The sequence below is a fragment of the Photinus pyralis genome, unplaced genomic scaffold (genome assembly GCF_008802855.1).
Source record: "Photinus pyralis isolate 1611_PpyrPB1 unplaced genomic scaffold, Ppyr1.3 Ppyr1.4_LG3b, whole genome shotgun sequence".
NCBI classification, from domain to species: Eukaryota; Metazoa; Arthropoda; class Insecta; order Coleoptera; family Lampyridae; genus Photinus; species Photinus pyralis.
In genome coordinates this window covers 5171341-5199309 of record NW_022170510.1, presented here as the reverse complement: position 1 = coordinate 5199309, position 27969 = coordinate 5171341, and the positions used below count along the sequence as shown (strand labels likewise).

At 35.4% G+C, this 27969-nt stretch overlaps 1 protein-coding gene across 1 annotated transcript; it reads left to right on the top strand.

Annotated features, from left to right (window-relative positions):
• Positions 1 to 24: 24 nt before the first annotated feature.
• LOC116167369 (peripheral plasma membrane protein CASK-like) lies at positions 25 to 27551 on the top strand (the record flags this gene model as incomplete). Its single annotated transcript, XM_031482720.1, is given in 4 exon segments — positions 25 to 614; positions 18812 to 18924; positions 23097 to 23202; positions 27474 to 27551. Coding segments are annotated over 4 exon segments (356 nt in total), but the record flags the coding sequence as incomplete, so codon positions are not given.
• Positions 27552 to 27969: the final 418 nt, after the last annotated feature.

Genomic DNA, 27969 nt, shown 5'->3' with positions numbered 1-27969 from the left:
GAATTTAAAGGCGCGGGTCCTGGTGGCGCATGTCAAGTGTTTGTATTTCCAGCAGGCCGCGCCGGTTTGACGTTTGTGCGTTTATACAGACTACTGTCACTTGTTCTGCTTAGAACGAATTTATCGTGGGTGGTTTACGCATGGACACTTTCCATTCTTTTCACAACCGAAATAATAACAATCTAAAAAACCTGTTACTAATTTAATTAATCGCTGTCAGTGTTAGTGCGAAATTGAAATGTGTAGAGTGCGGTAGGAGTGGTGCAGCCATATTAGTGATCACCGGGTTATACGATAATTCGCCTGGTCGCAGGCAACCAATACAGCGAAGTTGTATACGTGTTTGCACAATTTGAATGTGGAGGTTACTTTGCCTCACCCACGTACTGATTAAGGGTTTTCCGTACAACACCCCATGTTCAGGGTGACACCCACGAGGGCGCGTGATTTGTTTACTCTCGATAAGACTTTTATTTATATTTGTGCGTTAAATGGACCAGAAATTATGCGTTGCTGACATACTTTTTTAATAGGGAATATTTCAAAATTTGCGCCATGGCCGACGAGGAGGTACTCTTTGACGAGGTTTACGATGTTTGTGAGGAAATTGGAAGGTACGTTTAACTATAAGTACTTGCAAATCAAATTTCTGACTGCTACGGCTTTTAACGCAAACGAATCAAAAGATGTCCCACTGTTTTTTTTTAAATAGGGCGTAACTCCTCTCCCTTACCGCAGGGATGTTTTATTGCTTACACCGAATTGGAAAGGTGAACTTTTCGTCACTTTGTTTTTCTATGACACCTTCCGTTCAGGATCTTGAACTTAAAACTTTCGTATAGGTATACCTATTTACTTCTGATTCAAGAACGAAATTTGAGTTTGCTAAATATATGTTTTTGAGAAATAAATTACACCAAAGATTATTAAATTTCTTGTACTTAATTTTCAATGGAAGCGAGAAGTGGAAAGGTAATTTCTGGAGTAGAACGGTATATTTACCTACCGCCTTTAGAACGAGCTTTAGAAGTTATTAGGAAGCCTCGAGGCGATTTGAGTTACTACGTTTCTGGACTATTTGACATTTTCAGACATTTATGTACAATTTAGGAACAAGTTACGATCGTATTGCTTTATTTGTTTTTCTTCGTACACAGAATCCATATCATCTACACTTACTTACATTTTATCCATGTAGCTGGAGAAGGATTCTTGCTCAATGAAGACAATATAAGTAAATGCACGAACTCGATAACTTCATATATTGGGAAGTTATGGCTGCTAGCAGTTACGCACATGGCACGCTCAACACGTCCATCTCTTGCTGCAACGAAGTGCGCTAATAATTTAACTAAGAAAGCGGGACGCAGACATTAGGACGCGGACATTAGGACGCAGACATTTGGACGCAGACATTAGGACGCAGATATTGGGACGCGGACATAAGGACGCGGACATTAGGACGCGGATACTGGGACGCAGACATTAGGACGCAGACATTGGGACGCGGACATTAGAACGCAGACAATGGGACGCAGACATTGGGATGCGGGCATTAGGACGCACGTACGTAGTTTCATCCCTTGTTGCACTTAAGATAAAGGAAGGAGCCATCAAATTCGCGATTTCTCGAAAATCTCGAAAACGCCACGATGGCAGTGCGCCACGGCCCGGCCCACCGTTGAGGGGCGACGCGTCTGGGTCACGTCCACGGCCCCTCCCTTCTTTTTCAGGTTTCAGGAGGGGTCCGCGTTAGTGTCGCGAAGGGAGGGGAAGGCGCGGAGCGGAGCGGACAGTACAGTTACCTGTGCCTTTTTGAATGAAAAGTTCAGTAAGGTAATTAAAGAAAAACAGTTTTTACTTTTACACGGATTATTTGTAGGAAGGAATCAAAAGTATGTAATAAATTGACATTAAAACTTTTTTACACAGATTAAATAAGTAAAATAACATTGGTTTAATTTCATTACACCTACCTTTTATTGTCCTACTTGCAACCTAATGTCTGCTTTGTAAGGTAACCTGCATGATGTTTGCGTTTTAATGTCGGCAACTCAATATCCGCATCCCACTGTCTGCGACCTAATGTCTGCGTCCTAATGTCTGCGTCTTAATGTGGCGTCCCAATGTCTACTGTCTTGCGGTCCAATGTCCGCGTCCTAATGTCTGCGTCCTAAAGTCTTGCGGCCCATTGCTATAGCGCCCTAAGAAAGACAAGGTGATACTAGAATAGCAATTGAACATACAAAAAAAAACGCTGAGGTGCCCACAGTATAAAGCTGTTCCCCTAGATCTGACACACATTCTAGAAACCTGAAAACTTGAGGAATATCGCGAAAATTGTAATATTATTAGCAATACTACTGATACCATAAAAATACAGAAAATAATACAAAAATAACATTTAGTAAAATAATTCATTTATACAATGAGTTATGAGACTACTGGGTTATATTTCGACCTTTCCCATATTTTCATGGCTGCACAGTTACACCTAAAAAAAATAAAAAAACATTCATAATGAAATAGTGTTTCAGGTAAGTACTCACTACCATGATCAAGTGAAACACCTATAAAGGTAGCGGATAATCTTAGTAATTGGTGCTCCCTTTGTCGCCAATTTGAAAAAAAAAAATTAAAAACAATAATCATAATAATACTTCAGTCCTACATAAGACAGTAACATATGCAGACAAATCTTACACACCTCTTAACCTACACGAAACTAATATACTCCCACCCACACCTAAACTTACATACATCACAAATAACATACAGACATGGAACCAAAAGCCATTATATGGACGTTTTCCACAAGAGGTTAACCAGGATTGTGTTGATCCTATAGCAACACACACTTGGTTATCTGACAGTGATATCTTCCCGGAGACTGAAGGTTTCATGTTAGCAATACAAGACCTAGACCAGGTCATTAATACACACAACTATAGAAAACACATTAGTACATAAAGACAAAACAATGACAAATGATTCTTGTCTACTCTGTTCACAAACATCAGAAACAATCCAACATATAATATCGACACGATCAGGTAGCTAAAAATTAGCTCTTAAACATAATCTCACAACAGATAAGACACCATACTACAACTAAACTCCACAGATAATACTGGAAAACAACACACATAAATTATATTGGGATATGACACTACTCACAGACAAAACTATCCACAATAATAGACCAGACATTACAATAGATAAAACACAAAAATTCATTTGTATAATAGACATTTCCATTCTCAACACTAACAAGTACAACTTAACTAAAACAGATTGTGGCCGCTCTTTTCACACCAGTGTTGATAACTACTAGAAAATTTGTTAATATAATTTAATTGTTCTAGATTCTTATTGTTATTTCCGAGTTTATTTCTATTTTTCTGTTATTTGATTAAATAAGTGATTTTTACGTAATTTTGTACTTCAATTACTGCCTCTATTTGTGATTATATTGAATTTTCGAAGGGTTGTAGTTCAAGAAGTAAGTGATTTCCTAAATCAACACCTAAAATCGAATATGCGAACGTTAGTTGTCTAGCCTAGACCCAACGAAAATAGCGGACTTAAAATTTCTCTCGAAATGGCTCCAGGCCCCGAAAGAGAAAAATTTCATTTCAGTTTTAGAACAACAAATTTTCATTGTTACCTGATCACATCCTTTGCGAGTCGATCTCGTGTTTCGATTGATTTTATCTCTTGTGTTACGTACAGAACATTAAACGATTGGAGAGTAAGTGACGTTTTAAATTCTTGTTTAGAAAATTCTGGAAATGTGAGATAATTGTGTAATTTTCTGATCTAACTCTTAATCTACCCCTTGTTTAACTATAATCATAATTTCAACTAAAAGTTCCTTTACACACAAGCATTTGCTATTACCAAAATATGAATAAAACGAAAATGCCAACTTAATAGTGTTATTTTTAGATTGTAGCGCATCTGTTAGTTGGTCCGGCGAGCGTAGGAGACGTGCAAAAACAAATAACCCGCAGAAAGTGACTTCTAAGCCGAATGGATTTGATATTTTTTCTGCAAACGTGTAGATTACGTTTAAAGCACTGTTTTGAAATAATACATTCGGTCAATATCTCATTTGAGCTAGCTTACCAAGAATTTGTCACGTGTAGGTGTTGCTACGAATAATCTTCTGTCGCCTTTACCAAAAATAATTTTTTAACTTAAGCATCCAATTGGCCATGATAAATTTGTCATAATGACGCCATCGTAGATTAATTTGTCATAATGACCCCGTCGTAGATTAAATAATTGAATCTACTTCGATGTCATTATGACAGATTTATCATGGCCAATTGGATGTCATTACGGCTTTCATAAAAGCACTAGTGTTCTTATGAATTCATAAAAGCACACAAATGATAATTACTACTAATTGTATAGCAAACGTCAAAATTGACAATCGCGATTACCATGACATCCACTAGTATGGGCACTTGATAATTTTGAATCATAATTAAACGCCTCGTGAATTTAACGTTACACGTTTCATTATGACGTTCATAAACGAACTTATCATTAATAACATAATAATAATAATAATAATAATAAAAAAGAAGGGTGTCATTTAATACCTCCCTTACTTCGTAGTTGTCGTTTCACTTTCAATAAGAAAAATGTACTCTTATACACATTATACTGAAACATTGTTGTTATTGAGATCGTTGATATAATGGGCATACTAACCACAATGCGCCACTATACGTATTCACTTCTATCGATGGAAGATACTATGTAAACCGATTTAGTGCTCTGGTAACATACCGATGAGGCGTGCAAAGTTTGGAAAATTTAACTGGAGAAGTACTTTTAATACCGTTACCAACCACCAACTAACCAAATTACGCCTAAGATATGTTCATCGAGTTACACAATGGCACATTTCGATTGGAGACAGGTAGATAACAGGGTTTTTCAGTATATTTCGATCACCACAAAAAGAGTTTCAAATAAAAGTTTTCTCTGTACCCACTAAAAATGCAGTAACCGATCGATATCAATATTATACAGCGAGTACCCGACAAAATACGTTTTCAGTGACTTTCATGGAACACTCTGTATATTTAAATAGTGTTGAGTACTCCTGTAGGGATAAAATGCAAAAATGTTTATTTGAAACTTTTTTATGTTAACGAAAATAAGTGGGGGTGAAAATATACAAAGAAACCCTGTACATTTAGTGAAAAAATGATTTTATTTTAAAACTTCATTCACCGACAAAGTTACCAAACCCCGTCTAGGGGGTAAGAAGGAATACATTTACCAGTATCAATGACAAACATGAGGTCAAACGTTCAAGTTTGTTCCCAATTGCAATTTAGATAAAGTTTAATTATTACATAAGATATCTATACTGTTTTATACATAGATGATACTAAATAGGGGAGACCTTATATTATCGACGATGAAATTATGTTATAAGTTCTAGAATAATGCATAAAGATAATTCTCTGTTCTCGGTAAATAGTAATATAACCAAGCGAGTGTTATACTAGATTTTGAATGGAGGTTTCATTTCACTAGTCAATAAGAAATGTGAGTTCACCCGACTGTAATTGAAATTCCCATAATTACAAACGTGTGTAATTAAACTTCACCATCGGTGACTGAAGTCTATCAACTTTTACTTTCTTTGATCTTGTCAGCCAACAAGATGTTTTTTAGCGCATTTTTGAAAAAAATACGCTATTATATTCGTTATGGCTGGCAGGCCGGCTGTCCGCGTGAGATCTCCACAACTACAATAGCTTGAGACTTCAAATTTTCACTAAAAGCTTTCTGCTATAGTGTAGATGTGCAGGCATTAGTCTATTTTGAGTTAGATTACTTGTGAGATCGATAATTGAAGAAAATAATTTCGATATGGGTTTCGAAGGTGCTATAATTTTACCATTAGATAGCGCTACCAGTATAAAAACTTATTATTTACTTTGTGATTTGTTTTACAAAATAAAGACGTACCGTCAATTGAAATTAAATAAAATTAATTATTTAACGCAGCCAAAATTACTCGTGAGATCGATAATTTTAAACTTCGCTAATAAAATACTGACCTGCATGACCAAAAATGCGCTTTAATCATGCATATGCTGATTTACAACTTGTTTCAATTTGAATTCCTTCTCTTCAATTATTCCCTCTTGATAAGTATTTTCTTAATAATTAAAAAAAAAAGAAATCTTCATAACAGAGCTTATTGCGACCATCGGTTTCTCTGAAATCGATACTTCTTGAACTTGTACGAGGCTTATAAGTAGTTCTTTTATAAAGATGACTAAAAAAGTTTGCTATGGCTAGCACAGATACCACGCATGAGTATGTGTACCAAATTTGGTTCCAATCGGTTCAGCCGTTCAGTCGGAAATGAGAGTACGGACCCACAGACCGACATAATCGAAATTTTCTTTGATTCGGATTCGTGGTGCTTTAAAACCAACTGGTAAGTATTTTTCATCTGTGGCAGAGATGGGAATTTCCTTAGATCAGTTTCGAGCATTCTGCCGGATACTCCGAATTAGGTTTTCCTGCATTTTTCCTAATTTCTAAGAGTAAATACGGAAGTAGTATAGAACAACTTAAGACCTTCTGCAGGGGACCTCTAGAAGGCATTATGCGGGTCTGTAATTGGGCGAAAGCCTGTTGAGGGCTCAGAACAAGAGGGAGAATAAATAAATAAATATAAAACGTGTATTTCCGCAAAAAAAAGTCAGGGGTCATTTTCTACCCCCATGCAATACCTTCCTTTTAACGCGCGGGTGGTGAAATTGTAGGTAGGCATTATTTTATGAATTTAGTAAGTTCATCCTTTCTCTGAACCACAGACTACTTTAAATTCAGCATTCATCTCTGTCTCTCTTTACTTATATTTGTTAATTGATCGCATTGAAGCGGACGGCTTGCAATTTGAAAATATTACATGATTCTAGGTTACATTTTTACCTATTTAATTAAATGTTTAGTATCAGTTGTTTTTGTTGATGATTTAAATTCAAAAACATTTTTTTATCAAATAAAATTCCTTTCAACCTTGGTTTCAACAGTAAAAGTAACAAAATCTTTATTATTTCACAAATATTTCAAAACAGATCGCCATGAATTTTTTTTTCAGACACCTTACTTTCTGTGTAAATTTGGCTAAATTGGGTAAATTGTCAATTTCCATACAATGCAGTTTATAATAATTGTAATTCCATTGGAAAAGTCCAAATTTTATTTCAATAAATGCAATTTCCGTAATTTTGTCTTAGTTTTCTAGCGTGAAAATTCATTCACATGTGGAAAATGAATAATATCGCATTGAAGAATCAAATGTAACTATAAACGAGTAAAGTACACCCGAGAGTACACCCTACAATTATGTGTCAACTAAATTACTACCTCGATTAATACTGAATTAATTTAACATGCTTGTATTACGTTTGTTCCTGCATTATGCTAAATAAGGGGGTGAGTCACATGCGAAACGACGGAAATTCCTGTTATTCATACAGTTTCAATCAACCCTATCTGTCTGCCTCCTTTAAATTGTCAGATTACGGATAAAATCAATCCTACCCATTTATTATCATTTGTGTTTTCTTGTTGTCATTTCTAACTTAGTTATAGTTATATTCTGAGAATTGATTTATATAATTTCATTCGAATGGGTTTTCCACAGTCGCACATTGGATATTAGTTAATATTTGCATATTTGTTTGTAATTGGAACAGAACAGTCTTTATTGATTTTATTAATTAAACATGGAAATAGGCAATAATTTTGTTCTGTGAATGTGAAGAGAACGATGTTTTGGACAGAAAGGACATCATACAATATGTTATCTTGCACCGGACGCAAACAATCTCTTTATTGTCCTGTATCACTTCGAACAAGAAAATTCAAAGGGCTGTAACTTTTGAACTAGTAGCCTAATCTTGGAACTGTTTAAAATTATGGATTCTACAGGCCACATTCTATAAGAAAATTTTTTTCCGGGTCGATTTGAGACAATTTTTTTTTCGGGCCTCAAAAAAAGACAGTGTATAATCTTCCTTTTTTTTTACCAAAAATCGACTACTCCAAAATTTCTCGGGAAAACACTTTTTCTTATTAATTTTGGTGCGTAGAATCCAAAACAATTCGTACTTTTTCGATCAGACTTCTCAATCAAAAGTTATAGACTAGAAACCAATTTCGAAAGAAAATTCAAAGGGCTGTAACTTTTGAAATAGTAGCCCAATCTTGGAACTGGTTGAAATTATGGATTCTACAGGCCACATTCTATAAGAAATTTTTTTTTCGGGGTCGATCTGAGACAATTTTTTTATCGGGTCTCAAAAAAAGGTCGACTGCACCAAAATTTCTCGGGAAAACACTTTTTCCTATTAATTTTGGTGCGTAGAATCCAAAACAATTACGTACGTTTTCGATTAGACTTCTCAATAAATAGTTATGGACAAAAAACAAATTTCGAAAAAAAATTCAAAGGGCTGTAACTTTTGATCTAGTAGCCCAATCTTCAAACTGTTTGAAATTATGGATTCTACGGGTCAAATTCTATAGGAATTTCCCGGTCGATCTCAGAAAATTTTTTTTTCCGGCCTCAAAAAAAGGCAGTACTTTTAAGTTATTCAAATATTTGAGAACAATTTAGAAATGTTTAGGGAAAGTTTTCATTGTCACAAAATCAAATATAAATTCCGATACATCTGAATACCGAACTCGATAGTCTACGTAACTTAAAAACAATAGGGACCTTTCTTACCTATATCCTTAAGACCATATGTACCAATTTTCAAAGCGATCGCACGTTTCTAAACAAGTTATCATGCACACGGACAAACGGATGGTCAAAAATGGATCTGTTCCAAAATCACTAGGATTAATTTCAGAAAGGCGTACGTATCATGTGCACGATGTACGATCGTTTTGAAAACTGGTACACGTATTCTTAAGGATATAACTGGTATAAGAAAGGTCCTGGTAGGTACCTCCTATATAATAATATAATAATAATAATAATGCTTTTACTCCCCTTAAATTTGTATATAACAATAGAAATATAAAAAAAGCTAACCCCTAACAAAGTATAACTTGATTTTTTAAATAGTATTAAGCCTTTTATCTAGTATACTATTTTAAATTTTTAATGTATTTGAGTGACAAGTATTTGAATACTTTTTACTGTATTCGAATACTTTTCAAAGTAAGATAATGAAATACTTTTCAAAGTATTCGAATCCGTTTTATAGTATTCGAATACCTTTGATATTATTACTTTTGAAAGGATTCGAATACCTTTGAAAGTATTCGAATAGATTCTAAAGTATTTGAATACTTATTTTTTTAAGTATTTGAATACTTTTCAATGTATCTGTATCTAGTATTCGCTTGTGCTGGACGGAAAAGTATTTAGTATTCAAATACCTTGGATTTGTGTAAAGTATTTTTACTATTTAGTATTCAAATACTTTTTGAAAGTATTCTGCCCAGCTCTGGTTGTATTTGTATATGGATTAAAAATTAGGTTACGTTTGACATCCATTATAACGTGGATAAATGGTTTTTCTCAGCAGAAATCGCATAATTCTCTCGCCTATCTGTTGCATTGTGTCACACTATAAGCTTTTAGACAAATTCTATAAACGATTGAGGGAGGAGCTTACATGATGGATTATTGTTCGTATTACCGTATTTCCATAAGATGGCATTAGCTATTTGCACCTGACACTTTTTGGTATAAATTGTAGCATTTCGTTACACAGGAGGATCTGTCCTTCCTTTAAAAATTGAGGCAAATTGTCTTTATGTAGTAAACAATTGAATGCTGTCGACTAAAATAATCGTACAAAGTACCTAAGCTTATTGTAGTCATTACAAAATATTTCTAAACAAAAGTTTAAGTCATGTATTATTCTCCAAGATGAATGATCCTTGTAAACTTATAATTCGTTTTGCACATCAGGGGCCCAGGAGGGATACTTAATTTTACCTCCGAAAACACTTCCTAACTTCGTTGTTAATGCTGTGTTAACTGTTTCTTAATCAAGTATTTATATTGTAAACTTTTGTATTTCGCAAAGTTCTTAAATTAGCTAAATTTGCGCATTCTAGTCGCTGTTGCGATCGTCCTGGAAAATTATCCTCAATTTATCTAATTAAGGTTTTTAGTACATTGAACAAAAGTTTGCAATTTCACCACTTTCGCTAAGGGCCCTGATTATTAAGTCATAATAATTACTTCCTCGGGCAGCCCTAAAATAAGTTGCACGTTTGATAGAGAACAAAGGATGAAGAATGATTGAGTCCGTAGCGATTCGATCACTTTTCCCTATTGTCATGGTTTTTAGTTTTGAAGATTATTGCTGGTGGCAATTTTATGTTAAACTAGCGCGAGAACTACTCAGTACAGAATTGGATCAAGGAGTTTAAATAGCAGGTAATACGATTAAGAACCTTAAAAGGGGTTTATACGTGGACGATAAATTTCATTAACTCAAAGAGACAGCATCATTATGAAATATAGTCGTCGTTGTAATGAAATTTTCGTTTATTACATTTTCGTCGGTTTATACACCATCTCTAACTACCAAATTGTAGTCGACAATACAATTTTAAAGTCAACATCGAGGTATTCATTCGTTCTCTTGTACACAGGCGTGTTTCCTACGGTGTGGAAGAGCGTTAAAGTGGGCCCAGTGTATAAATCAGGTGACAAAAACGATATAACAAACTATCGACCAATTTCCATTGTATGCAATTTTTCCAAAATCCTTGAATCCATAATTCGTGAACACGTATTATCCATAGTGCACAACGAAATATCTTCATGTCAACATGCCAAAGCGTTCAAATAGATGTCATTTATACCTACTGACTTCAGTAAGGCATTCGACCGACTGAATCTCAACATTTTAATTCAAAACTTACAACATCCCAAGCAACATTGCAAGTTATCAGGTCTTATTTGTGCAATAGATTTCAAACTGTGGCTTATAATGGTATCCAGTCCACATCTTATGTAGCAAGTGGTGGGGTGCCCCAGGGGTCCAAACCTAGGGCCAACACTGTTCCTATTGTTCATTAATGACCTAGGTCTATGTTTACTTTATGCCGATAACTTAAAACTATACAACACATACATACTATTTATGATAAAATAAGCGTTATGAAACAATTCCTATTTCAAATGTATTCAGTGGACAGTCAGTGATAGGTACTTATAGATATTGCATCGTAAAAAAACTGCTGGAGATGTTGTTTTTGCTGGCCTACTTGTATTTAACACATTTTCATGAGTGAATAGGGGTTTTCCTATTTATTTCAATTTTTTCTTATTAGGCATACTGATAACTATGTATTTTTCTAATTAGAAGAAAATAAGAAATTTATTGGTGCAAAAAAATTATACATTCCATTTGAAACAACAGACATTGGTGTTGTATCCTAAAAACTAAGCAGGCTATGGAAAATATAAAAATACTCTCCTACTAAGAGATGATTTTTACATAACTATTATTATTCTTTCTACTTTTTTGATATTCCCACAAATAACTTAAGTTAACTGTTTATTATCAAGGCACTTACCATCCCTCGCGGTGCTCTCATAGCCGCAAAATGGCCAGGAAAAAATTCAGGATACCATTCAGTGGCATTTTTTTATTGGACAGAGTCTACAATTGCGCTGGGTTGGATAAACATTAAATATATGTCATCATCTTCATTAAAACCATTCGTTGCTAATAGAATCTCTGAAATCAGAGCAAAAGCTTACCAAAGATTGGTACCGTGTGAATTCCACATCAAATCCTGCAGATCTAATGTTACGTGGTACTACTCCAACTTCATTATCATCCAGTTTATGGTAGTATAGTCCAGATTGGCTTTCACTTCATTCATCACAATGGTCTTTTGCATCTGCGGGTCAAAAAAACAGAACTTTTCGATAACAAAAATTCGTCCAATAATAAATACAGAACGATTCTGATATCGTCCAAGGCTTAAACGCTTAAACGCTCTATGGAATTCTACTTACGTTTTATACATTATCTCAAATCGGTTAAAAATATGGTACATGGACCATTGAGTAATGAAGAACTTTCAAATGCATGGAACGATCTTGCAAAAATGGTGCAAGAAGAGCGCATTCGCAAAGCGACACTCTAGCTTGCTTCCTAAGGAGTTTCATCTGACAAAATTGCTTTTCATAGGTGAACACAAGAAGCTTCTTAATTCTGATCGTAACCATTTACTACAATCTATCAGAGGTACATTCTGGCGCACTTCAGGCGCAGCATTGCTCGGAACACTACATAATTGCATAACGTGTTTAGGGCAAAACCTTCTTTTCAAACTCCTGCAATAATTGGAGATCTGCCAAAAGAATGGGTCACCCCCAACATTTTCTTTTCATTTAACCTGCGTTGATTAGACTGGACCCTTTTTCCTAAAAGATGAAAAAGGACGCTGATGTAAGCCTGCTTTATTTGTCTCAGTACCAAGACCATTGACCTTGAAATTGATACTAATCTTTGAAGCACTCATTGCATGCCTTAGACACTCCATATCTAGAAGAGGGCGGCCATTAAAGCTCTTTTCAGATAATGGTACTAATCTTACAGGAGCAAAGAGTGAAATAGTTCAAATTATTTAATTGATAACCATACTTAATTCTGCACAAATGATGGAATAAATTGGAAGTTCATTTCTGCAAGCTCGCCACATTTTGGTAGTCTGTGGGAAGCCGGAGTAAAATCTGTGAAAGATGAACCATAATTTATTCATTTGTGAAAAATTCCAAACTCTTCTTGTTCAAGTCGAGTCAATATAAATTCCCGACCGCAGTTACCTCTTAGCTCCAGTCCAAATTACTGCAATCCAATTACAGCACATTTTCTCATTGGGAGACCATTGACGTCATTGCCTGAAGCCGATCTTAGAGATTTTTTAAATGGACCACTCCATATTTTATTACATATTTAGAAAGCACCTACTTATTTTTTATGTAACATAATACTGTACCCTTTAGAAAAACGTTATTTCCGTACCAAAAACTGCCATTTAAAAAAACATCTATTTCATCATGGGAGACTTTAGTTTCTACAAATTGCGAATGCGTGGGTTTTTTGTACCAGTACCGCCACTGGAACGCAGAATGCCCCTGGTGACAACAAAATATTGTAGAAATGCGGCAACGGTAATTGGGCACAATTTTGCTCCTACATTTTTTGCAGTATTTTTTATGGTAAAATATACCTGTACAACCACCATTTACAGTCACTTCCTAAATCTAATTTTTGTTATTACTAGAACCGACTGCTACAAGAACTTCAACTTTTTACGCTGTGGTACTAACAAAAAAATGAGATTAAAAAACATAATTCTGTTACTTTTGCAAAGCAGTTTTTAAAATTAATTGGTTTTAATAAAAATTGGTACAAAAAAGTAACAGAATTCTGTTTTTTAATCTTATTGTTTCAATCATGCAAGTGCTCTAGCAGTAAGGAAAATATAATTTTGGAAATAAAGCCCCGTTCATTTTAGCAAGGCTCCATTGGCAACACACTAAAATTTGATGCGATTTGATCGAGTGGTTTTCTTTTTCTGAGCCTCGAAACCTTCATTTCACTGAAGGAGATTTGAAGTATTGTTAATTTACGATGAAATACCAATTTAGGCGAGAATTGTATTTATTGAAATAAATTGTCGTCATATAAAACTCGTCTAGAATCCAGTTGGGTAATTAATTTTCATCCTAAAGAACGAGTTTCCCTGTAAAATAATAGCCACGATTTTGCTTTGTTTCATATGAGAATTTGCTAAATTCCCAAGTGGGTAGCCCATTATGAAGACCCCAGTAATCAACATGACCCGAATAATGTTGGCAATATCTAAAATTTCAGCCGTTGAGAACAAAAGGCGTATTTATTAAGTGTTGTAGAATCTATCGGGCTTAGAAGCGACCGATATATTAAATTAGGGCGATACCTACTTACTAGCTTTTTGAGGAGAGAGGAAAAAATCGCTTTCATATGGAATTTTTATACATAGCGTAGTCTATCGATTTTTAAGCACGTTGAAGTTAAAATTCCAATGGGAAACAAATTTGTGGCCAGGTAAACGGAAATATTCTAGAATTGAGTTAGCTTCTGACGGCGTTTGATTACTTTTTCGGGAGGACATTCATATTTTCTTACAAATACGAAAGTGGTAATTCGTTTTTTGTGACCAAAACGTCATTTGAAAGGTAAAGACGTGCTTTGACTACCTTCTTTTTTGTAACTTTTTACTTCTTAATGTACTGAATTGTTTAATTTTTTATTTTGCTCCAAATTTCTATAAGTTAGAAACTATAAGTTGTTAGCAACGAATTCCATTAAACCACGTTGAAAAACTAGTGCTGTTAAAAATTTCTTCGAGATTCCGTTTGCAATAAAAGTAGTATGCGAGTAACGGACGAACGGAAAAAGTAGCGACACTTTCAGCTAGCAACTAGAAACTCTTATTTTTTATTTCCTTATTTGAGGCTACATGAAACTTTTGCCTTCAATAAAAGTAACAGAGGTGGATTAGTCCAACTGAGCGGTGCTTGGGCTCTAATTGTTTAATTAATGCGACTGATGTTAAATATCTACGCCTCATCCCTTACATAAATCTGTGCAATTTCTGGATTCTGGATTACGATAGGAGGGTGAACAGTGTCCACGCGTACTTAGGCCTCAAATTCGGGCCCTTTGTACTACCTCCCTGACTAGGGTCGCCCGACCCCTCAACATCACTCAAGCCATCCCACACGTGAGATGAACCTTAGGACGCTGGAAGGGGAGGCGGCTCTAATCGTAGCCATGTCCGGCCAGGATTCCCCCAACATGGATCGTCTCAGTTGGACTAGAGCGGGACATTCACAGAGTATGTGGTATGCCGTCTCGTCGTCTGTGTAACATCCTCTACAAGATGGTGATTCCACCAAACCCATGCAGTGCATGTGCTTGTTTAGTTTACAGTGCCCAGAAAGTATGCCCACGAGTAACCTCAGGTTCTTCCTTGATAGCCCTGTACAAAAACGCGCCAAGCTACGAGATGGTCCTCTGAAGGCTTCTCTCGCATGGCGACAATCTAACATCAAGTTCCACCTAGCCCTGTGCTGGGTTTGGGTGTCTTGAGTTATTAGGTTGTTTACAGTTTTAACTGTAAGTGGAAGAGCCGGCTCTGGACCATAAAACGCCTGTTTTGAGGCCAGTCGGGCTAATTTATCGGCTTTCTCATTACCTTCCGTTCCAGCATGCCCTTTGACCCAATTGCAATTTGTGCACAGGTACTACATTTTTTCTGCAGAAAGAATTTTTCGAAAGAAATTCCCCTATGTGTTTTGTCCGTCTGTCTATTCGTCTGCTCCTCCTCTAATTGAAGAACTTTCGCCAACCGATTTCTACGAGTTCAAGGAACCTTGCTATTGAACATGAACCCGATTAAAAGTCGTGTTTCCCAAGTTTCAAAAAATTCCCCTACTGAAAATCTTAACTTAGGCGTTATCTTTAGTTAAACGTAGGAAAAGTGGATTTAGGATTTATCCTAGTGAGGGCCCTATTTTGCAAATATTGCGATTATTGATGATTTCTAAGGCAGAAGTACGAGTACGTTTTTATTGGGTCGCTTTTCCCCATTCATTCAATTCTAAAAGCCCACTACAGTGAAGAAATTGGACTGTGGGCGAGCCAGATAAACCGTGCCTAACACAATTTGAATTGGAGTCTTTTGATGAAAACATTTTTCTGACTCTGACGATGACTATCCTGCTGTAGAAATTGAAGGTAGGAAAAACTGTAGCTCATTAGGCAGAACCACAAATTTTGATGAACCAGAAGTTTACCAGGAATCTCTAAAGATAAAGATCCTATCTTCGATGGATTTCTGGAAGGCATTGTTGTTAGTCGATTTGAAATTAGCCCTGTACCAACTGTGAAAAAAGGGTTTCTACAGGAGGACGAAAAGCTTATAAATTTCAGATGTAACATTATTCCCATACAAACAGGAGTTGGAGTCGTCTATTGTAAAGTCAAGCATACAAATTTAAATGAAAGAGAAGAGAAATCCTGGTTTCGGTAGCTTACGCAAAACGAATACAGGACGCACAATGAAAAGTTGTAGAAGCAGAAGATAGGATGAAGAGGAAGAAATGCCATTTGTCGGCACATGAACAATGGACTGGTACCAAGAAGCAAACAATTTTTTTTAATGTTTTGTTGATTTACCATGTTTTTGAATAAATAAAATGTACATTTTGAGCATATGTGTCTAAATCCTGTGGGGGTCCATATTCGGTACCAAGTTCAGGGACCACAGAAATTGCATGTTTTAACATTTAAAAAATGTCCCGAACAGGTTTCCATCTTGAGACAATGAATTTATTGATCCCAGATTGTTCTATAGACGGTATTAAAGTAGCAGTACTGGACTATATAAGTGAATTTTATTTTATTTTATTTTGTTTTATCTCATTACAACTGTAACTGTACTGTGCACTCGTATAAACTGGACCAATAAATACATTTTTCAATATTTCATTTTCATAAAGTAGGTACTTCTTAATAATAATTTTTGGGAAACGTCATTTTGGTGATCTACTGCGATAATTAATATCTAACAATTTATTACTGTTGAAGTAAAACGTTTAATGGATTTATTTTTCCAGGAAATAGAAATTTAAGATTTATAATGTAATGGACTGTATACGAAATGTAATTGCTTACCTATGCCTTTCTATAGGGATGACAAAATATCCACACTAATGATTTAACGTGTTTATTATTAAAAAATACAAATAATAATAGCTTTTTCTCGTTGACAATTGATACGGTACATGTACTAGAAATTGGATTAATTACGAAAGGAATATGAACGAAAGGACTTACTTGTAGTTGTTTCGACGAAAGCGATTATAGCGAACGATTCCTGGCGTTGTATGAATTACTCGATGAAAATGACGTGTTACTTTTTAACAAGCCCGTTCATTATTTTTGATGGCTGTACGGTCACATCTTGATCTTGAATTGTTGTTCAATGAATTGCTGATCGACGAATGCATGTGCAAACGACGTGCAATTCTAGCTTCGGAGGCTAATGCGCCATACATAGATAACAAGTGGTAAAATATACATACAGGGGCAGCTTCTGTACAGGGCGTGCTAGGATATGTTTTTTGAAGGAAAAACTAAAGGATAATAATTCTAGTTTGGGGACGCAACACTATAGAAGTTGCCTTTTGTTATAATAAATATGCGTATTTGCCATTAGAAATGTTCTAATAAAAATGTTGTTCATATTTATGTTTAATCGCAGCCTTTGCTCAATTTAATATACCAACAACAATTATTCTTAAGAGTGCTATGATGAATAAATAGGGGTTTGGATAGGCATTTTTGGTGTGAATTAAATTAATGTGCCGATATTCCTAGATGGGAATTTAACAAGGGAATTATATCAGAATCTATTGGAAGAAGTGATATATCCTCTGATCACACCATTTTTGGAGAATCGAGTGGACGGCAATGGGGACATATTGCTAAACGAAGAAAATTTGCACTTTCAGCACAATGGGGCTCCGGGGGAGAGGGACTGTCATAAAATGGCTACCACGGCCTGACAATATTCTAGAGCCAAGATACAGAATAACACATGAAAGTAGACAAATTATAAGTAGTTGAGACCATTTGAGCATATAATCAAATAACTTATACAATCAAAACGTGAAATGTGTAAAATTTGAGGTAAAATTCATTTATTTTGTATTTGTTTTGGAATTTTAAAATTAATTCATAACCAGACCATCCAAATTTGATTTTCTAGGTATTTTTGTGAACAATTTTATGACCAAAATGATGTGCCACTCGATGAGGGGTCTAAATAGACGTGTTTTTGCAATTTTTGATTTTTTATTAAGATTGCAAAGTGCAGTTCTAATTAAAACTAACAACGGAACGTGGAAGATGTAATACAACACTGTAAAATGTATTTTTGAAATAGCTTCTTAGTTCATTAACAGTATTTCTGCTAAAAATCTTGATCGAGTTGATTTTATCACACACGATGAGAAAGGCCAAGAAATGCTGTCTATTGTTAATGATATTTTGGAAACTAATTTAACTTTTCGAGAGAAATTGTATAATCTCGTTAAACACGACAAAGTTGGTACACGCGTAGGTAATCGATATTCGTATAGGTTCAACTGGCGAACTTGTTTGAAGGGAAGCTATACTTACACGATGAGAAGTTTTTACTTTTTGTAGTTTTTGTGCGGCTGCACGAAAAAATGACGCGAGACGGAGAAGCGTACATTAAATTACCCCACACGCACTGCCTTAATTTATCCCTTTGCTTTGCTGGGTTACGAATATTATTTAGAAATTCTTGTCTCTACTCATTGTAATAGAGCTTGTAATCGCTTAGTAATGTGTAGTATTTTAAATGAATAGGTGAGAGGGATTACAAATTAAATGTTGGAGTAAATTAATTTTATCCACGTAAAGCATTGCATTTACCCGTTTATATTTAATTACCTATCAATCATGCGTTTTATTTTATGTCCGGCCTTTTGTCCACCCCCTTGTTACTACATCGATAGGTACCCTTTATGCACACTGTGTCTCCTAATTGTCTTCTAATGTAACTTATGGTTTAGATTACGTATACCTATAGGAGGTCCAGTTTTAGGAGGCTCTTGATTTATACCCACCTAAATTTGTTTAGTGGATTACAAGAGTAGGTACAACCAACTAACTGTTATATTTCTTTGTTTCAGGGGACCATTTAGTATAGTCAAACGTTGTATTCATCGCCAAACTGGACAACAATTTGCGGTGAAAGTTGTAGACGTAGGAAAATTTACTTCCGGCCCAGGCCTCAGCACTGAAGGTATGCTAGCTATTTTTGATGTCTAAATTAATATGGCTTTTGCTATAAAATAAAGTTTTGTATTATACACGGCGCCAACTTATACAGGGTGTTTCAGACCACCCGTGTCAGTCGTTTTTCTCTGATATACTCGTATTACACGGAAGGAAGTTGAAATGAAAATATCAAGAACTAAAAGCTATATGGAGAAACAAATTTTGATATCTTCGGTTTCCGGAGTATTTCCGGTGTCAACTTTGTATTTTTAAATGGAAAGGGGGTCAAGTGGGATGTCATTGGAAGGGTCTTTTTACAAGAACCAACTTTAGCTTGAAAAGTTTTCGTGTATTTTTTATCGTTTATGAACAATTTGCAAGTTTAACGCAATGAATAAAAGAAAAGCGTAGTAGGCATGCATCATTTTAAGTCGTCTAATGTCTTATTTTATCAGTCACCTGTCAGAATTAAATGTTTAAGTAAACGTTAGTATCTTTGCTAAAAATGTACCGAAAGCAAGGGGCATTTGATATGATAATGGGTTTGGGAGAATGTCACCAAAATTAACGTGTTGATGGTCGCCTAGATGCACAGAGGTATCTCCAAAGGCTGCATCTGAATCGTAATGTCATCCAAGGTTTAGCTAAACGTGTGCGTGAAACTGGAAACGTCCAACCACAATATAATAGAGGTGGAAAGATAAGAAGACCTGCAAGAGATGAAAGGGCTGCTGTCCTAGCTGCGTTTGCCAGCGATCCAAACGTCTCTACCAGAAAAGTTTCCCGAAATTACGGATTACCACATGTTACCGTATGGATAATTTTGAACGACAACTCTTTTCACCCCTGTCACATCCAGTTGCATCAAGCATTAGGCGGATATGACTTCCAGAATAGAGTAATTTTCTGCCTCTGGCTGCTTATAAAAAACCCAATGTTCCTTCGCCGCATAAGCTTGTGGGGATCATCTGTCTCTCTGATAAGGTCATTCATATAAAGGTCCTTTGGTGATAATTTGCTGAATCTGAGATTGATTTGGAACTGCTGGGCGCGTCCCATAAGTCAAAGAAGTCAGACCGACTGTGTAGGTCAGTAGTAGAGCGTTGGGCTACATAGCTGGAGGTCGAGTGTTCGAACCTGGGCTGAGGTAAGAATTTTTCATCTGTGCAAAGATGGGAATTTCCTTAGATCAGTTTCGAGCATTTTGTCGGCTTCTCCGAATGGGGCTTTCCTACAGTTTTCCTAATTCGTAAGATAAATACCGGAGTACTATAGAACAACTTGACCGTATGCAAGGGCACTTTTAAAAAGCATGCGGGCCACTCTGTCATTGGGCTGGGCGAAAGCTTGGTGAGAGCCCAGAACAAGAGAAATAAATAAACGAACGAACGAATGAACCAATAAACAAACAGACAAACTAACTAATTAAAAAATAAATAAATAGATGAATAAAGAAATAAAAAAATAAATAAATAAATAGGGTAATTTAACACCGGGTGACATTAATGCCTATTTTTTTAAATTTATGGCAAAAGAGAATCTGAATCTATTGTCAGATTTTCCATAACACGCTAGATGCAGAAACTACGGGCTACTATACTTTCTTATTTATTTATTTATTTATTATCCCTCTCTTGTTCTGGGCCCTCAACAGGCTTGCGCCCAATTACAGAGTGACCCTCATAATGCTTTTTAGAGCTGCCTTTGCAGAAGGTCTTAAGTTGTTCTATACTACTTTGCAATTTACCTTGCGAATTAGGATAACTGCAGGAATTCGGAGTAGCCGGCAGAACTCTCGAAACTGATGTAAGGTAATTTACATCTCTGCCACAGATGAAAAATTCACCTCAGTCAACCCAGGTTCGAACACCCGACCTCCGGATTATAGTCCAACGATCTACCACTGAACCATAAAGCCGGTATATTATATTATTATTATATTCGGTTCTTTTTTGTACCTTGTTAAATTGCCTACAAAAAGTAATTCCACATTTTTTCCCTCATGATGCTAGTTTCTGAGATATTGTCTCTGAAATATGCCAACCCCCCTATCAAAAATACCTCCAGCTGGCAACACGGATGATATCTGGCCTGCTGTCCCCCCTCCTATTTTCGGTGTCTCAAAACGGGTCTCTTTTGGGTCCCATCAAAACCGACGTTTTTCTTGCTTTTCAAGTAATTATTACTCAATGAGAATGCATTTCCATTCCTTTTTGTTGATGTCCACACTATTCTGGATATTGACGCGAACTAAATCCACTCCGAGAAGTAGAAAAACACATTTTGTGAAACATTGACACCGTATATTTTGCGAATGCGAACCCCTTGTCATAGAGATATGACGCACAGTCGTTCTGTGCGCTGCAGTAAACAAGGAGAACTTCCATTTCTAAGCAATATCTAGAACACTAGTGGCCTAACAAAAAAAGATGGATAAGTTTTTTGTAGGAAATTTAATGAGGAACAAAATCATATTGATCCATTTTTTCCTCAAACTCGTGGTTACGGAGTTAATAGCAACAAACCATAAAAAAATCACCTGTCCTTTTGTTTAAACAAATGTTCCGATTGCAGTTGGGGGATTATTTTTCTACCACATATTATTTACATCCAAATTAAGGGTTTAAAACAAAAATTAGCTTATTAAAATTTTTTTCCTTATTGACCTGCTTTCGAGTCTATAATGCCTGAACTACTGTTCTACTGAATAGCTTCCTAATTATAAGCCATTTTCCAACAGCCAAACTAAAATTCGTTGTAGATCCCTCCCTTAGGACCCATATGTATAAAGCTATTCAAAAAGAACAACATGAAACAATAAAAAATTGCGACCACTTTTCACAACAGGATTTCACATCCTAACATTTTCAAAAACAATTGAATTTAGAGCGTTAGTACCTTTAAAAAATTGACATTCACCTACTGCACGTTTCAAAGGGTGAAATCTACCCCAAAAGTATATAATATAATTCATATTCACTTAGAAAAAAGATATCACAGATATAAAATGTGATATATGTTAGTAAGACATAAATATATTAAAAGGCCTCGGACGGCCAGACCGGCCACTTGCCGTAAATCTGTGGAATACGTTTACCAACGGCCCTTTCCTAATTGTTCTGTGTGCAATATGCTCACACTACCGATCACAATACGTAAAATGTGAAAGGTATATTTATACTTTAGGTCATTATTACAGCATCAGTTGGATTAATTTTTGTACCCTTTGGGGGTAGATTTCGCCCTATCAGATGGCAAATAAGTCAATTTTTCTGGAGATACTTAGTGTCAATGCGAATAGCATAATAAATGTTAGAAACTGAAACCTTTTCTCTAAGAGTGCCATATGAATTTTTTTACACTTTGGGAGTAGATTTCCCCTTTGAGGTGTGCAGTAAGTGAATGTCAATTCTTGTAGCTTGTAGTACCAACACTAAATTTAATGAGTTTTGTAAATGTTAGGATGTTTTTCAATAGCTTTATATTGGCTCCAAGGTCTTAAATTTCTGGTTGGCTGTTGGAAAATGGCTGCTGCGCGAGAGCGCAAGCGCAATTTTGTTTTTTATGGTAAACGACGCCACTGGTTCTCGTATTGGTCGTTCATTGGTTTTCGGCATCTAGTTACCTACTCGTGGACGTTTTGTTGAGAAATGAATGTAAAACATTTGATTTTGAAATTCATGTAAAAGTATGACGTGTGTCTTTATTATTCTTTTTTTGTTCTCTATCTCATTTCGTAAAAATCCAATATGGCGCCCATAAAAAATAAGAATACAGATATTCTCCGAAAAAAAGTGCCCATAGAAGGTGCTAACTGAAACCGTCCATTTCCCACCGTTTAAGCTATAGGGCAAATGAAAACGACACTTGTCATTTTCAGTTTTTCGGTGATTTTCTAATGCGTTATTTTAGTCACAAAAAGGGGCTCTCGTATACGCTCTAGATCCTATTTTAGTTTTTATTGCCGGTTTCCTGAATATAAAGGCGCATCCCTCTCAATTATAACAAAAAAATGTTGAGAAACCTCTCGATGCTAATTGGCACAATTATTGCGGGTTTTAAGACCCTAAACCATTAAAAATGACTGGTGAACACTTTCAGTATAATCTAAATTTAATGATGTAACCCATTTATGATATATTATTATGTCACATTTTACCATATAACATATCGATTACATTGTTTCTTTATTTGCAGATTTGAAACGCGAAGCCACAATCTGCCACATGCTGAAACATCCACATATTGTCGAGCTGCTTGAAACTTATTCTTCGGAAGGGATGCTGTACATGGTTTTCGAATAGTAAGTTAATTCAAAATTAATTCTAAAGATAAATTGTTGCGCACGAATGTGGTATAAACACGTAAATTTCTGTGATGTATGAAGCAATTTACTTACGGTTCACGTATAATGTGACATAATTAAGTGTCGCGAACATACGGTAAAACAGATAATCTGTGCCTAAACCTCGCAGTAATCAGTATACAATCATTGTGGAATATCTAAAGATGCAGGCTTTAATAAAAGTGCTAAGTACGAAAAATGCAATTTGTAAATTAAATTTTTTATACTACGTTATTACGAAAATTTTAAGATACCGTTCAAAGGATTTAATAATGTGGGGGATCTGCTTTAATGAAATTTTTTTCTCTTAGAACAGAAATAAAATATAATTTCAGAAAACGACGCCATAAAACATGAAAACGAATACGTGTGAACCGTTCGTTTGAAATAAAAATTTTAGTTGATCATTGCCGACAAAAGCTCTCAAATTTGAGAAATATATTTTTATTAGGCACAGTATACTTTAGAATAAAAATTTGTAGGTAGCGAGGCAGGTAGGGAATTATATTTTTTTCTAAAGCTTAAATAAGGAAGCATCAGTTGCTTTTCGTTTATCGTCAACGTTCAATCCTAGGTAATAAATATGCAACCAAGGTAGTAGTATGAGTTTCTTGAGCGTTATGAATAAAGGATCAAATGTGTAGGTATACCACACGAAACATAGCCCATTTCAATTTTCTTAGGTCCTTGGAGAACATACAAAATAAACCGAAATTTTTTATTCATAAGGAAGGAAATATTATCCCTCGATGTAAATAGAAAGTAGTTGAAGCATACTATTAAAAGCTAAGCTGCACTAGAAGTTCAAACAATTAAATAATCCTTGCGAGGATTTCCAGAGATACTATTGTCGGATTAAAAAGTATGTGCGGTCCAGTTTGAAGCTTAACAGAAAAATAACCCTTGGGCCAATTTTAATGGACCGGGTATTAAATTAAAGCCTGTGTAATTCTACGTTATTTTAACAAATATTTTTTTAAATTTGTATTTAAATACTGTTTCCACTAGTATTTCATTTTAGTGAGTATCATTACCTTGACACATCGCTATTGTAAGATGGACAAAGTTTAAATAAACTTATTTAGCTGCAATTTCCATGGATAATGAACAGCAAGAAAACGAGAAACGCGGGCAGGAATGGGCTCACGATATTTTGAATAAGCGAAAAAACGATGGAGAATTTGTAGACTTGAATGGCAAGTGTGCCCTCTCGTGGTAGGAATTTTGAAAAATGTTTTGTAAAATCGGAAAAGGCATACCCAAAAACCTATTTCAAGACGGCGTTGTAACTCAGTAACTCTCATGGTTGCTGAGAAAAACAATTAAAGAAGAAATCCATCCATCTTTGAGGGTGGCTCCCAAACGAAACACGTTGGATCCTCGGTTTAGTTGGAAAAAGTGCTTGTTTTAATCCCCTCTACCACCCAATTTTTTTTTCTTGTATGTAACACCCTGTATAATTTTAAAGCAGGTCAGTTAGTTTACCATGGGTAATTCAGTTCGTGTTGCATTTTTCGCATACGTCGAATTCCCAAACGACGGGCATAAATTATTGTCGTCTACACTTTTGTTGGTTGGTTACGTTTTCTAAATGAAAGGAGTCTGTATTTAGAGTGGGAAATTTCTGTTTATGCGATTTCTAACTTCTAGTTCAGTATATTATTTTGCTTAACCCCTTTTACGCTAAAGTTTTTTATTTCACATCAATAACTTGCCGTAAAAGTCCGTTTTCAACTATAGTTTTACTTTTAGTTCTGCTTTCGAAATTTTTTATTTAAACAATTGTTAAACTCACAACAGAATATCGCATAATTTTTTCATCCTCCGAAACAAAAACCCAACTAACTTTAAATGGCAACAAATTGCCCGCTCTCTGGGTAACGAACTCGCACATTTAATTTTTATTTTGCAAAAATCGAGAATATTTCTCTAAGGGCTTGTGACGTGGCTTCTCAGAAAAATCCGATGCGAATGAATTTAACCCTCTCTCCCCTTCTGTTGATTAGCAAAACGTCCATTTCAGTAGGGACAAACTGGAATTCCCATCTCGTACGCTTATACCTTCGATACGTTAAAACAAATTGAACTATTTTTAATTGACTACGTCTTTCCCCTGACATCGGAAAAATATGGGACCGATGTCAGATTTCAAGTTTTTTAAGAACACTTAACTTAATCGGACGTTGTTCTCTGTAACCCATTCACCTAATTACGCTTAATTATTTATCCAAGTAGTCGGAATGAAATCACCAAATTCGGCAGTCCTTGGAATGTGAGGTCAAACGGCGCAATTGGCTCACGTTGATATTATCTATTCTTAAACTGCACGACCTTGCTGGTTTAAATCCTGGATTTTTGAATACCATTAGAAAACTAAAATCCATTAATCGATAATATTAAGTAACAGAGCTAAAACTTAATAAGATTGATTCTCTCTCTTCTTTCCTGGCAAGAGAACTTTCGGCGGTTGTAAAAACAATTTAATTATTCCTACAGGAACGGTTTCAAAAGCAATAAATTCACTACGAAACTTACGTGCGTTATCGGTGGCAAGACAAACGATTAAACAAAATAAAAACACACAACGCTCACTCCTCGTCTCCTACAGTAAATAAACTGCACCACTATAGACAAAGAGCGACAAAGTCACTTCCGGTTGACGAATATTGACCAAAATTTAATCAATTACTCCCTGGACCATTTTCTACCTATTGCTAAAAACAGAATTGGAAAATTCGAAACCGGTAGTGAGTTATCGTGTTCACAGACGGACGGACAGAAAGTCCAAAATCATAAACTCGCTTATTGTCACTCGTTAATAAGTAAATTAAGAAACTACGGTTTTTTAGTAATTAAGCGCCCAATTTAAAACGCTTCTAGATACCGGGTGTTCAGCAACGCTGGTTGATGCGAAAAATATACGGTGTGGTCATAACTTCTTGTATGAACTTCAAGGATGAAAATAAGTAACTTCGTTATAGACATTTCGAACATTAGTTTTGGCTATCCAGAGTTATATTTTGTTTGCGGAGGGGAGGAGGGGTGGCTTTTGAAATTAAAAAAAAATATGGCTTTTGCCCAAAGTTTTTTCGATCAAGTACCTACAAAAATTATGTGAAAGTGGAAGAGATCTTAGCCTGTGCCTCAATTCAGAATTTAACCGGTGCGATTTAGTTTCTTAGAAGAAAAAATCGAAAAGAAGGTTACAACAGCGAAATCGTTAAAGTTAAGGGTGTAATGTACTGTAATGGGCTATTACATAAGAAAGGGTTGTTGCTAATTTGGTTTAAATTGCTATATTGAAATTACGGAATCAGATCTAAACTTCCAAACAAAATGAAATCAAATTAAATAGGCTATTCAACTTAAAATAAATTGAAAGTACAAAAATATCAAAATTGATTGAATCCTTTAAGATCTATTAATCCGAATTTTACATTCAAACTTTAAGAAATACGTCTATCAACACTTCTAATTTCGTATTAAAATGAAGTCTCTTTTTATTTATAGCTTTACAACTTTACGCCTACGAATTTTACTTTTTACCGTGCGGTTTTTAGTGATAATAATAATCTTTTTTGTATATTAAAAATGTGCCACCTTGGGTGTCGGGCTCTTTGGCCAAAGTATGAAAACAAACTCAGGCACTTTTTAGAGAACATGATTTAAAAAAATTATCGGCAATTTTGATGCACTTGTGATGTGCGATTTCTTGTAAAATATATAACTAACACCAATCTCTTCGGTCTACAATAATTGTGTCTGCTACAGACGGACGTTTTTGTGCATTCAAAAACGCACATCGTTTTTGTGCATACACATTTTTTATGGGCATTTTTGAATGCACGTACGCGTACAAAAACGTTCCTCTGTAGGACCCTTTACCTAATCCCTAAAATGTTAGTAGCCACTAATCAAATTGTAAATAGATCTACGATACTTTTCCAGTTTCCTTTATGAATGGAAATTGATATCCGTATCTGAAGGAAGCTATAACAGCATTTTTCTTAAAAAGACGGGAGACATAAATTGCTCTAGTTCCTTTAGAGGCTTCCAATTGCTGCGCTTTGAAAGATAATCTAAAATCCGTCGTAGGCGAAGAATTAGGCTGCGATGGCTTTTGTAAGAAATGAAATGTTGCTGTAGAACTTGCAATCGTAATTTCACTGTTTCTCGTTTTATGTACCTAGTACTATATTTCCGCATTATAACTCTAAAACTTGTTTTAGTATGGATGGATCCGATTTGTGTTACGAAGTTGTACGCAGAGCTGCAGCTGGCTTCGTCTACAGCGAATCCGTTGCTAGGTAAGTTTTCCTTTTTATACTTTGGATCATGGAAATCGAGGGAAGCATGCATATATATCCAATATCCCATTACATTAGTATCTAATATTATATAGGATGTATATATATATATATATATATATATATATATGCGATTCTCCCAAGTGTTTCATTTTCATTCTACATTACGTGTTTTAGTGTTTCCTTGCACTTTCACCATATCTAATTATAGTGTGCAATACGCTAAATTACCTTCATAGGTATGCAAACAGTTTGCATTGGTTAAAACGATCACGTTTGTCTGTGAAAACGTGCACATAACTGCAACAAATATGTAAATATGCTTCTTCCATGCGTTATGTATTTAGGGCTTTCGTTCATAATGTATCGATTTAAGTGGTGAGAGTTGAAAGATGGAATATTGTATAAAGGAAAAGAT